General features: G+C 44.5%; 1 protein-coding gene across 2 annotated transcripts; it reads left to right on the top strand.

Annotated features, from left to right (window-relative positions):
- Positions 1-6: 6 nt before the first annotated feature.
- TGIF1 (TGFB induced factor homeobox 1) lies at positions 7-8305 on the top strand. 2 transcript variants are annotated; one of them, XM_003801618.2, is made up of 3 exons: positions 7-353; positions 6231-6457; positions 7257-8305. In XM_003801618.2, exons 1-3 carry the CDS (start codon positions 338-340, stop codon positions 7830-7832), a joined length of 819 nt encoding a protein of 272 aa, XP_003801666.1. In that variant the 5' UTR covers positions 7-337; the 3' UTR covers positions 7833-8305. The 2 variants fall into 2 exon arrangements, with proteins under 2 accessions (XP_003801666.1, XP_023363757.1); XM_023507989.1 differs by lacking the exon at positions 7-353 and adding an exon at positions 2144-2195.
- The last annotated feature ends 5026 nt before the right edge of the window (positions 8306-13331 follow it).

A 13331-nucleotide genomic window follows, 5' to 3' on the forward strand; every position in this document is an offset into this window, starting at 1 on the left:
CCTTCCCTCCCCGCCTCTCTCACTCTGACAGCGCGGAGGTGCGCGGAGCAGGAGCGGGGAACAAAGGAGCAGAGAGGGGAGGGGAGAGAGTTGGGAAGGGAGAGCCCCCGGCCGGCTGCCAGAAGATCGCAGCAGGAGGAAGCCCGAGTGTCACTTGAATTCCACCCAAGGAGCGGGCGCCTGGGATCTGAGTGCCTTGTTTAGCAATAACGGCTGGAGCACGTCCTACAAGTTACGGGAGAGTCGGCCGAGAAGGAGGCGATCGCTTGTCCAGTGTCCCCGCTACTGGCCCCTCGAGACCCCCAGCACTGCCTCGCGCTGGGAGGGGAGATCCAGAATGAAAAGCAAGAAAGGTAAGGCGGCCGCGGGCGGTGCGCACCGGGGGCCGCCAGTCCCAGGAAACGTGCTGGCCCGGCGGCGCAGGGTTCGCGGCGAGAGTGACTTGGTGCACTTTTTCCGCCCAAGGGCTCTCGGGCTGAAGATGCAGTAGTTCTCTTTGTTGAGGCTGCGTCTGAAATGGTAGTGGCTGTTTTCCTTCTAGACACAACACCAGGGGATGGTGTGGGGAGGCGAGGCTCTCCACGCTGCTGGCGCGTTGTCAAGAAACACGCTCAGCGCCTTGTTTGTGCGCCTCCAAGTTTCATTGTCTCTGCCGACACCCCACGCTCGGCCCTGCCGCCGCGTGGCTTCTCGCTCTTTCTCGAGGGCGGGGGAGTGGGGTCTGGATCGGGGGCATCCTGCGCCTCGCTTTTCCGGGTGGGGATCGCGGGCGATCCCGGCTGCGGAGCTGCTGCGCCTTTGTCTTAAAGTTGGGCCGGGGTTGGGGGAGGGAGCGGCTCCCCGCCCTCCCCGGACACTCTTCTTTGGGTATATGTTGTTTAAACAATCGAAGGAATGTGATTCTAGACCCCCACATCGCCCTCGAGTGGAAACAGTTTTGGAAAGCCAGACCTTAAAAAATTCTCAGTCTCTAAAAGTTTTCCCAGGATGAATCTGAGGCAAAAGGAAGAGTTTGGACACAGGGCCAGCAGCTGAAAGCGGCATGCAGTTAAAGTGTGTCCAACTGTGACAAGCAGGCTTGGTTGTAAGTGCAAAGAGCGAGGCTGTCATTGTTTCTATGAGGCGTCCTGGAAGGCTTACAACTAAAACGACGTCAGTCTGGTTTAAAAACAAAATACACGGAGGGAAAAAAATACCACACAGAGCACCCCGAAAGGTCAAAGAATGTGAAGTCCCTTTTGAAGTTAACTTCTGAGTCCCAGACTGGGAGGTCCCCCGAGTGTTCCATGGTGGAGTGGAGTTGGCTTTTCTGTTCTGATTTATGTGGAGTGGTTCAAAACAGAAGTTAATCGCCCGGGGAAGCGGGGCGGCGCGACTGCGCATGCCCCGAGCTGCCCAGCGTCGGTAACTCCGCATTCTTTCAGACCCGCCAGCGAACGCGCTTCCCACCGAGGGGTGCGCTCGGGCTGCCGCACGCCCCGCGGGGCTCCTCCCGCTGCCTTCCTGCGTTCCACGTGATTCCGTGGGAGGTTGGGAGACGCGGGACTTATCTCTAACCGCAGGCTTTTCCAGCGAGAGTGAAATCAAACGTGCCAACCCGGGTCACTCGGTAGTAGTTGGTAGTGGAACTACTCCCGGACCCCCCTCCCCGTGGGATTTGTAACTTGCCAGCGTCTGGGGCGGTTCTCGAAAGCCGCGAGAGCCTTGGTTAGGACTGACAGGCAGGTCTGCACGCTCACTGGGAGGCGTGCTCTCTGTTCCGCTAGGGACTCAGCGGTGTTGCAGTGGAGTGGGGTGGGGTGGTTCTGTTTTTGAAGAGATTCTGGTGCGCCAAAGGCAGTGCTGGCCTTCGCCCGCGGATGGGCTTCCCCCATTGTTCCGGCTCTGGAGGGGGCGGCTCTGATCTGCCTCTCAGGCCCGCCCCTCCCGGTCTACTTCCCCCAGGTCCCCGCAACGTCCCGGGGCACTTTCAAGTACAGCGCCCCCAGGCCACTCCTACCCCTGCTGCGCCCGCGCTCCCGGGTACCCCCTATCACTCCACCTCCAGCCTGCTTCGCCCTTCCCCTCCCAACTCCCCAGCCCAGGACAGAGGCTGGGACCTGCTACCCCCATCGCATCAGTGGGAACCTCTGTGGTCCCCAGAGCTAGATGAGCAGGGTCCTGCCACTCAGCGCCGACTCATGGAACAATGAAAGGTGACGTGTTGGGAGAGGAAACTTTGCGACTGGTTCAGAGCTCGCGTGGAGGAGCCAAGACTACTGAGGTTACCCGGGTTTCTTTCCCTTTTTAGGTTTCCCCGGTGACTCGTCTGGGGGCGGGCAGGCCCCTGAGAATGGGATTCGCGGCCTCACTGCTAGTTTCTTGTGCCCGGAGCCGCGGAGGGCCCCCGGCCGAGCTAACTAGAGCAGGGCGCGGGCGCGTCTCTGCCAGGGCTGGGGAACTCGCCAGAACAAAAGCTACTTGCTTTGCTCCTCCTTCTCCCCGCGATCCACCCGCCTCCAGTCTAAAACTACCTGGGAGTTGGAAGAGCCTTCCTTGTCGGCTGTGGAAGGACTCTCGTCTGTCTTATAAAAGTCTGTAAAAGTCTTTTCAACGTTTCCTTAAAACAACAGCACTCTCAAATCGATTACACAGCTTGGGGTTTGGTAAGACTGGTTTGTGAGCATTGCGTGTCCTCTTGAATAAAAAGTTGAGAGTGCAAAAAAAAAAAATCTAAAATAGCTTAAAATCGAGCAGGAAGACGGTTCCAAGGGGAAACCCCAGGAGTTTCTCTCTCTGCCTTAAGATTGCTTTATGCAGGGGGCCACCAAGCGAACTTTAGACTTAGTGACAGAAGTGTTAAGTTTGATTCCTGTTGTCTCTCCCGAGAGATACTGTGATCAGGAAGCTCGTTGGGTTTGATTTTTTCCTCATCGTGTACTTAAAGTTTTCCTTCCGTCTTTTCTAGATTCTTTCCTAGTCTCGTCTAGATTTTAAAAATCCAACTCCACATCCACTCACTCTCTGTCCCCTCACCCCCCATCTTGGTGTCACAGAGCTATTCAGAAAAAAAAGTGCAGAAACAAGATTGCTTCCTAGTGCTGCGGGATCCTCGGGCCATCTTGTGGCTTTCTAAACGGCATTTCCCTGTGTGTGCACGGAGAAAAAGCAACTTGGGATCCGATCCCCACCCTCCCCCCACCACATTTTTTAAAGTGTAATCAAAGCAAGACATTTGGAAACAAGTCTCAACTGGGAAACTTTTCAAAAGCTCTGTTACAATAGGAAATGAGTAACGAGGAAAAAAGCCTTTCTGTTTTTCCAAGTTGAGCCACAGTCAGAAGGGAGAGTTTTAAGGAGGAAAACAGTCCTGACAGCAGCAAACGTGGTTTTTACTGCCATAAAATATCAGCTGGCGGAGCCAAGGAACTGGAGGCTTACCTTCCTGTTACTTCAGCTTTTGTTCGCATATTGAAAATATTTGTTACGAGGTTCAGAGGCCTGGCATTCTTTTATTTAAATCAACTGAGAACAGAGTAAAGTCGCGCTGCAGTTCGGTGTTGCTTAACTGAAACCTGCTTTTGTGTCACTAACCTATTCTCAAAGAGCAAGCTTCTTGTTAGACTAGGCGAGCAGATCAAAGGGCAGGCTTCGAGGGGTTTTTTTGTTTGTTTCAAACCGTTTGTTATTACCAACTTATAGTTGGGAATTCACTGTTCAATGAACAAATTTACACACTTTTTCTAGATTAAAAAAAGGTGGGGGAGGGGATCATAGCCTCGAGAAGAATGTCTGGCTTTTCAGGTTGGAGAATTTAAACAAATTGCTTTATTCAATTTTGCTTTAGTAATTCAATTAACTTGACACATTTTAAAAGTTAGATTTTCTTTCATTATCAAAGCCAATGTGAAACAGGAATTCTTTATAATTATGGTTTTTTGTCAATAGTTGTTCACTCCAATTTCAATAGAGGTTTTGAAAGTTTCTCATCTTCTCAACAGTGGAATTAGTTTCAGTTTTAAATGTACCCTTTTAAAAAGCCTTAGCAAACATTGAATCTTCAGGGGAGGGAAACTTCAAATGCATGGCAGTTAAAACTTAGGATTCTTGTGGGGTTTATTTGTGGCAGTTTATTAAGCCTTGAGCTAAAGTGAATTTGCAAGGTCATCCTCCTCTTTGTTAGAACTTGCTGGATTTTTTTCTTTGGAGGGTTCTCCCTTCTCTGCAGGAACACTCTCCGGCACCTTCTGCCCCCTGCAGTCTGAAACTAAAAATGTGTCACCCAGAACTTAGTCAATTAAAAAAGAGTGGGTTTTTTTTCTTAATTTGTTAAAAATACATCGAATGATTTATCACTATGAGGAATATCCTGTTTTTACTTCCTGTTAAGGTAAACTGGCTCAATTAAGGTAGAATCTTAAGCTAAAAATGCATATCTTTAAATTTTTAAATTTGTTATTTCAGTTAATTTCCCTAATGTAGAAATATGAGTATTTTCAAGTATGCTGTGGTTTGTGATTCATTTATAATTGTCCTCAAAAAAAGATAATGTATTTCTTTAGTCATTTTAAGTTGCCTGTTCTCATTTCTAAAAGGTGGAGTTTAAGAGCATTTTCTATTTTTTTTTTAAGTTCAGTATCACTTTTAAATGTCTGTAAAGGCCAGGTCTGAATTTTTCTTAAACTCAGTGTGTCTGTGATTTAAATATTCTCTATAGTTTGTGAATTCTTAAAATTTCTCACAGGATTAAAATACTTACAGTTAAAAGAGCTTCCTCTGGCCGTTGCATATTCCGTTGTCTTTGTCATGTAATAATTTAAGAATAAGCTCTGCTTATTGATATGTAGTATTCGGGGATCAGATTAAACTGTGCAGTTGAAATTTATGGAAAATTTTAAATGTGTTCTGTACCGAGCATTTTTTCACCTTACTAAAGTATTAGTAGTAGAAAAACATTTTTGTGTAATTGCTTTAGTGGTTGTATTTAGTAAAAAATGACTAAGACTATCCATTAAAAATAAATGTCTAGGGGTGGCGCCAGTGGGTATTGCGCCAGCCCCATACACCAAGGGTGGCCGGTTCGAACCCGGCCCCTGCCAAACTGCAACAAAAAAATAGCCGGGCATTGTGGTGGGTGCCTGTAGTCCCAGCTACTCCGGAGGCTGAGGCAAGAAAATTGCCTAAGCCCAAGAGCTGGAGGTTGCTGTGAGCTGTGACAGCACAGTACTCTACTGAGGGTGACAAAGTGAGACTCTGTCTCTAAAAAATAAAAATAAATAAATAATAAATTTCTCTTTGATTTTAAAAAAATAATAAAAACAATAAAAGTAGATGTCTAGGCTGGGCACGGTGGCTCATGACCTTAATCCCAGCACTCTGGGAGGTCCGTGTGGGCAGATTGCCTTAGTTCACCAGTTCGAGACCAGCCTGACCTAGAGTGAGACCCTGACTCTAAAAATTGCCGGGCGGGTGCCTGTAGTCCCAGCTGCTTTGGAGGCACAGGCAAGAGAATCAGTCACTTGAGGCCAAGAGTTTGAGGTTGCTGTGAGTTATGACGCCACAGCACTCAACTGAGGGTGACAAAATAAGACTCTGTCTCAAAAAAATAAAATAAAAGTAGATGTACATAATAATGAGTAAGAATTGACCGTGGAATTAGCAGGACATTTTTAACATGTATTTTACCTTGAGAATACCAACTGGGTTAAGTACAACATACAATTTTCCTTATTTCAGCAGAAAAAAATGTGTGAATCCTCCCTTTTATTTTAAACTTTCAGTGGAGGAAGGAGGAAGAACAGCGTTTAAAATGTGCATGAGGTTACCGGTTAGATTGCTTTTCCTAGTTAGCAGTGACCTTAAAGAGAAGGTTGTCATGCACATTCCAACTGCCACAGTACTCTTCCTGTTTCCGATGTGGCAAGTTATTCACTTTGGGCGCAATTTATCTCCTGCAGTAGATCAGACAAAAGACTTTTCTGAGCATCATTCAGAAGGAATGTGAGAAGTTCAATCCTAGAGGAAAGTGGCTAAGAAAAGCCATCTGACAATTGGTTGAGAATCTGCGTGGTGCTAGTCCAATTACTCTTGAGGCCTTACACCCTGGTGATTCAGGATGGACTACGCTGGCCAGCCCTCAGTATTACTCTCAGTAGTTGAGAAAACACAGTTACACTGAATGGTCAGAATAAATGAATTCTGCAGTGGTTGCTTATAAAGGTGATTGACAGCTGGCCTTTGTCCTTTCCTAGGTGTCGTTGCAGCGTCCGGCAGTGAGACTGAGGATGAGGACAGCATGGACATTCCCCTGGACCTTTCTTCTTCAGCTGTTTCAGGCAAGAGAAGGAGAAGGGGCAACCTGCCCAAGGAGTCTGTTCAGATCCTCCGGGATTGGCTGTACGAGCACCGATACAATGCCTATCCCTCAGAGCAGGAGAAAGCCTTGCTGTCCCAGCAAACACACCTGTCCACACTACAGGTAAGGGGAGTGAGAGCACGAGGTTTTTGCCCACGTTTCTATTTTCCAAGTTACTTCATATAACATTCCTTTGTGTCAAGTCATTAAGCTCTCCACTCAAAAACAAGGAATATTCTCTTTATGGTAAACTTTATAGTGCTAAAAGCTAATAACTGGCTATTTAGAGAACACAGAAACACTTGACAGTCATCTGTCAAGTAGCATTTCCTTTAATGCCTAAAAGAGCCTTCCTTTATGCAACAAACATTAAAAGGAAGTTAAACCTTACTCTATTGCCCAGGAAACTGGTTTGATATTTAAACAAGGACAGACTTCAGTGAGGTAATTCATGTTCTGTCTATTGACTCAGTCATTTGAACTGGGGAAAATCAGTTACTAAGAGGAGTGGCCCTTTTCATATGGCAAAGGTTTTCCTGTAGTTGATTAACGTAAATGCTGGGCCAGTAGGTAATGGTTTAAAGTAGGAAGAGTTAAAAGGTAAACTTCTCTCCCTCCCTGAAATCCCTAAAATCATTTTCAAATATTTGAGATTTTATACCCTTTTCTTCCTCCTGAAAAGGTTTAAAGGTAACAAGACAGAAAAGGAAATTGGTTTTAAAAGAGGAGGAGGTTTATGACAAGGGCTAGCTCTCTTTCTTGGTGGGCCCAAATACCTTCAGCAGTTTTGTAAGTCCAGATAAGCCTTTTCATGCCTTCTTTCCTACAAAGAGCAGATCAGTTAGGCACCCCGTAGAATGTTCTCCAACCCTGTTGGCTGAGTGAATGAGGAAAGTGTTAAAGCATTCTGATGTGATTTCAGGTCTGTAACTGGTTCATCAACGCCCGCCGCAGGCTCCTCCCGGACATGCTGAGAAAGGATGGCAAAGATCCAAATCAGTTCACCATTTCCCGCCGTGGGGCCAAGATCTCTGAAACTAGCTCTGTGGAGTCAGTAATGGGCATCAAAAACTTCATGCCGGCTCTAGAAGAGACCCCATTTCATTCCTGTACAGCTGGGCCAAACCCAACTCTTGGGAGGCCACTGTCTCCTAAGCCGGCGTCCCCAGGATCAATTTTGGCTCGTCCATCAGTCATCTGCCATACCACTGTGACTGCATTGAAAGATGTCCCTTTCTCTCTCTGCCAGTCGGTTGGTGTGGGACAAAACACAGACATACAGCAGATAGCAGCTGGCAACTTTACAGACACCTCTCTCACGTACCCTGAGGACATGTGTAAATCTGGACCAGGTGCAAACACACAGAGTGGTCTTTTCAACACTCCTCCCCCTACTCCACCGGACCTCAACCAGGATTTTAGTGGATTTCAGCTTCTAGTGGATGTTGCACTCAAACGAGCTGCAGAGATGGAGCTTCAGGCAAAACTTACGGCATAACCCTTTTCCAAGCAAAACAGTTCTCAGAAATGTCATGATTGCCGGGGTGATGGCAAGAGATAAATTGCATTATTTTATATATTTTTTTATTAATATTTGCACATGGGATTGCTAAAATGAAGCTTCCTGTTACTGAGATGTCTTCAATGGAATACAGTCATTCCAAGAACTATAAACTCAAAGCTACTGTAGAAACAAAGGGTTTTCTTTTCTAAATGTTTCTTGGTAGATTATTCATAATGTGAGATGGTTCCCAATATCATGTGATTTCCCCCCCCTTCCCTATTTTGTTGGTGTTTTTTCAGACTGTGCAATACTTAGAGAAAGAACCTATAGCATCTTCTCATTCCCATGTGGAACAAGATGCCCACATACTGTCTAATTAATACAGTTTCAATTGTTTTTTTCAAACAAGTTTGAATCTAGTTGATTGATACCTTTTTTCATGACATAATAAAGTATTTTCTTTAAAAGTTATTGTAATGCAGAGTATTTTGTTGAAGGAGGTAGTTCTTTAAAATAAGTAGGAAAATAGTAGTACTCCAATGAGCAGGAAGTTGGGGGTAGGGTACAGCGTGATTTAGGGGGTTGTCACCAGCTCTTTGAAGACCTGTGGACAACAAACCAGTGTGTATAAACAGGATGTGTGATATTTACTCTTGATAGGAGGCATAGCAGGTCCTTAAATCTTTACTTAAAACTGCAGGACAAGTTGAAATGAATCATTTCATTAGTGTTTCTTTGAAACCTTTTATCTTTTTTTAGCTAGCCACTGAATGCCTGGATGATCTGTCCGGCATTTTTTTTTTCTTTAATTTATTTTTGAGACAGTCTCACTGTCTCACTCTGCCCTGGGTAGAGTGCCTTGGTGTCATACTTCCCAGCATCCTCAAACTCTTGGGCTTGAGCAGTCCTTCTGCCTCAGCCTCCCAAGTAGCTGGAACTACAGGTGCCCACCACAACACCTGGCTAATTTTTCTTTTGTTGTTTTTTGTTGAGACAGAGTCTCACTGTGTTGCGCTCGATAGAGTGCAGTGGTGTCATAGCTCACAGCAAAGTCTAACTCCTGGGCTAAAGCAATTCTCTTGCTTCAGCCTCCCATGTAGCTGGGACTACAGGCACCCCCCACAACGCCCAGATATTTTTTGTTGTTGCAGTGCATTGTTGTTTAGCAGGCCTGGGCTGGTTTCATACCCGCCAGCCTCAGTGTATGTGGCTGGCACCCTAACAACTGAGCTATGGGTACCAAGCCCAATTTTTCTGCTTTTAGTACAGATGGAGTCTTGCTCTTGTTCAGGCTGGTCTCAAACTCCTGAGCTCAAGCAATCCACCCCCGGAGTGCTAGGGTTACAGGTGTGAGTCAGTACACCCGGCCTGTCCTGCATATTTTAAAACAAATGGCCACGTTGAAAAGAAAAGCCTTGAACGAGCTCCTGGTAAAGGCTTATGTTTTCAGAGGTCAGCAGCAGCCCGAGTAGTCTCTCAATGTTGCCTCTCTTCTGCATTACCCTTTACAATAAACTTGGTGCAGAGGGACAGTGAGGGAAGGCCTTTACATTCAAATAGAGGATTGCATTTGTAGAGAATTCGCTTTTGAAAGCATCTTAAAATGTAGTCGAAAATAATGAAATAAACAATAGGGTGTTCTCTGTGGTGGGAATATTAAGGTTGTCACAGGTAGATGTGTTCCAAGGTCACGGTATGTTCAAAATTGGGTGCTGTATCTAAGTGGAGTTGGTTGGGATAGACAATTACTTATAAAGCCCAGATGGCCAGAAGGCAATTGGTGAAGCTCTTTTTGCTTATATGGTTGAGCAGATTTGTCACATGCCACAAAACCATTCTTTGTAGTCCTGCTTAGTGTGAGGTTTCTTTGTTGTTACAGTCATGTTCTTTCCAGCCCTGCCCCAGCTTTGACTTGTCTCACTTATTTTGAGAGAGCAGGAGCATCAGAGCTTCAATATTGCTTAAAGAATGTAGAAAATTCTCTCAAATTCCTTTTTTTTGAGACAGAGCCTCAAGGTGTCACCCTGGGCAGAGTACTGTGGCATCACAGCTCACAGCAACCTCCAACTCCTGGGCTCAAGCGATTCTTCTGCCTCCGCCTCCAAAGTAGCTGGGACTACAGGCGCCCACCACAACGCCAGGCTATTTATAGAGACCAGGTCTCAACTCTTGCTTAGGCTGATCTGGAACCTGTGAACTCAGGCAGTCCACCTACCTCAGCCTCCCAGAGTGCTAGGATTACAGGTGTGCGCCACCTCACCCAGACAAGTCTGTAATTTTGGAAAATCTCTACTATAGAAAGAGCTAAACTCAGAAGATTTTCTTGTAGGAGAAAGAGAAAAACTGACAGTGACAACGAAGGTGTGAGAAGATTAAGTGAGGGAAAGATGTGGTGCCCTAGCCGGTGTAGGGCAAGTGGGACGGGTGTATCAGGAGAGAATGGTCTGGCTCCAGCTCAGAGGGTCACAGAAAAATATAAACTAAAAAAAAAAAAAATAAATAAAAAATATATATATATATACACTAATAAAGTAAATAAAAGAAACAAAATAAACATTAATGAAAAGGAAGGCTGAGTGTGGTGGCTCATGCCTTAATCTCAGCATTTGGGGATGCCACAGCAAGGAGGATCACTGAAGGCCAGGAGCTCGAGACCAGCCTGGGTAACATAGTAAGACCCAGGTTTCTACAGAAAATAAAAAAATCAGCCAAGCATGGTGGTGTGTGCCTGTCCTCCCAGCTACTAGAGAGGCTGAGGGGGATCGCCTGAGCCCGGGAGTTCAGTGAGCTGTGTGATTAGACCACTGCACTCCAACCTGGGTGACAGAGAAAGATCCTATCTTAAAAAAAAAAAAAAAGGAAGAAATAGAAAAGAAAATGAAATAAGGGTGATTGAGCATCATTGCCTTCCCCGGTAGCTAGATCAAAGGCTGACATTTTTGCTTTGGTATAGATAAGGGAAACCAGCAAATCCTGGAAACTTCCTGTTGAGGGGTTTCATCACTAACATTAGGAGGGGGAGAAAAGGAGCTGTATGAGTAATTAAAAAGAAAAACCACTCAAGGGTCAATGAAACCCAACGGTTAGAGGAAGAAGTCACCCTACTTTGCCTAGGCTTTAGTTAATTTTTCCCTTATTGACTTTTTATAGATCTTAGTTGATGTATAATAAATGGAATTCATTACTTAAAAACGGGTCAATGTCTTTGAAAAGGTAAATGTAAAAAGCTATTCATATCAAAGCCAAATAGAAATGATTTTGATGTTTATAATTTACAGGGTGGTTTATTTTCATGTGTTCACTTAACCTACTAGTGTTTTTATGTTAAATTTCATTTCATACAACACATAGCTGGGTCTTGCTTTTTTTATCAAGTCTAACCATTTCTGCCTTTCATTTTGTCTGTCAATTTACATTTACTGTAATTATTAATATGTTTGCACTAAGTTTCTCATTTGGGTTTTTCCTCTTTCACAGCCTTCTTTCAAGTTAGTTGAATATTTTTTAGTATTTTGATTTAATTTTTCTATTGCCTTTTAATCTGTACCTTGTCTATATATTTTTTAATAGCTTTAGGGGTTGCAATATATATTTCATTTACTACAGTCTATTTTGTATTGATATTATACAAGGTCATATAAAATATAGGACTTTGCAACAGTCTAGTTTCATCTACTTTCTCTTCTTTATTTTTCACATATATAACAGCTATGTGATAAACCCAACAGTACAGTGCTATAATTTTTGCTTAAAACAAACGTGTCATTTAGATGATTAAGAGAAAAAAAGGTCTATGCAGTGGTACAAGGCATAATCGTAGCTCACTGCAGCCTCAAACTCCTGAGTAGCTAGGACCACGAGCCTGTGCCACCATGCCTGGCCTGTCTATGATTTTATAATTGCCAAATATTTACCATTTCCAGTGTTCTTCATTCCTTCCTATAGATCTGACTGATATCTTCTGTTACTTCTCTTCAGCTTGAAGGATTTCTTTGAAAACAGTAGGCCAGGCCTGCTGGTGACAAATCTTTGCTCATTGCAAATGACTTTATTTCACTTTCATCTTTGAAGGACAGATTTCACTGATGCAGAATTCTGGTTGACAGCTGTTCTTTCTTTTAGCACTTCAAAACACTTTTGGCCCCTGTTGCTTCTGCTGAGACATCAGCTGCTGTCTGTATCATTATTCTCTTGTATATAATGTTGTTTTCTCTGACTGCTTTAGTTTTGAATTTCAGCAGTTTTGACCATGATGTGCCTAGCAATGATCTTCTTTGTATTCATCCTGCTGGAGGTTCATTGAACGTCTTGGGTCTATAAGTTGTTTACTTCTTTTTAAGCAAATTCGGAGATATTTTGGTCATTGTTTTACTAATTTATTTTTTAGACAAACTCTCACTGTTGCCCATGCGGGAGTGCAATGACACTATCATGACTCACTCTAGCCTCACTCCTGACTCGAGTAATCCTCCCACCTCAGCCTCCTGAGTAGCTTGGATTGTAACTGTGTACCACCATGCTTAGATAATTTTTAGACAGGGTTTGACTATGTTGCCCAGGTTGATTTTGAACTCCTGGCCTCAGTGGATCCTGCCTTGGCATCCCAAAGCGCTGAGATTATAGGCCTGAGTCACCACGCCCAGTATTGGCCATTACTTTTAACTTCAGTACATTCATATTAGATCACCTGAGATTGTCTTGAGGCTCTTTTTTTCTTTATTCTTGATTCTCTCTACTGTATATTGAATCATTTGCATAATTTGTTTTTAATTCAATAACTCTTCTACTGTCTTCAATCTGTTATTGAACTCATCCAGTGAATTTTCTTTCTTTTTTTTTTTTTGAGACAGAGCCTCAAGCTGTCTCCCTGGGTAGAGTGCCATGGCATTACAGCTCACAGCAACCTCCAACTCCTGGGCTCAAGCGAGTCTCCTGCCTCTGCCTCCCAAGTAGCTGGGACCACAGGCGCCCGCCACAATGCCCGGCTATCTTTTTTTGGTTGCAGCCGTCATTGTTGTTTGGCGGGTCCGGGCTGGGGATTCAAACCTGCCACCTTAGGTGTACGTGGCTGGCGCCTTAGCTGGTTGAGCTATAGGCGCTGAGCCCATCCAGTGAATTTTCATTTCAGTTATTGTATATTTCACATTTACACATGTTAGATTTTCTATTAGGTTTTCTCTCTCTCTTGTTCCTCCTTTGAGACAGAGTCCCACTCTAGTGCCTAGGCTAAAATACTGTGGTGTCAGCCTACCTTACAGCAACCTCAAATTTCTGGGCTCAAGTGATCCTCCTGCTTCAGCCTCCCAAGTGGCTGGGATTACAGCTACCCACCACCTTTTCTATTATTTTATTTATTTACTTATTTATTTATTTATTTATTTATTTTTTGAGACAGAGTCTTACTTTGTCATCCTTGGTACAATGCATGGTATCATAGCTCAAAGCAACCTCAAACTCTTGGGCTCAAGAGATCCTCTTGCCTCAGCCTCCCAA

This window comes from Otolemur garnettii, unplaced genomic scaffold, assembly GCF_000181295.1.
Source record: "Otolemur garnettii isolate 467f Iridium unplaced genomic scaffold, OtoGar3 scaffold00213, whole genome shotgun sequence".
In the NCBI taxonomy this organism is placed as follows: domain Eukaryota; kingdom Metazoa; phylum Chordata; class Mammalia; order Primates; family Galagidae; genus Otolemur; species Otolemur garnettii.

Bases quoted from the DNA above. Each gene is read 5' to 3' on its own strand.
- TGIF1 (XM_003801618.2), top strand. The intron at 6,458-7,256 runs GTAAGGGGAGTG...ATGTGATTTCAG, and splicing joins CACACCTGTCCACACTACAG to GTCTGTAACTGGTTCATCAA.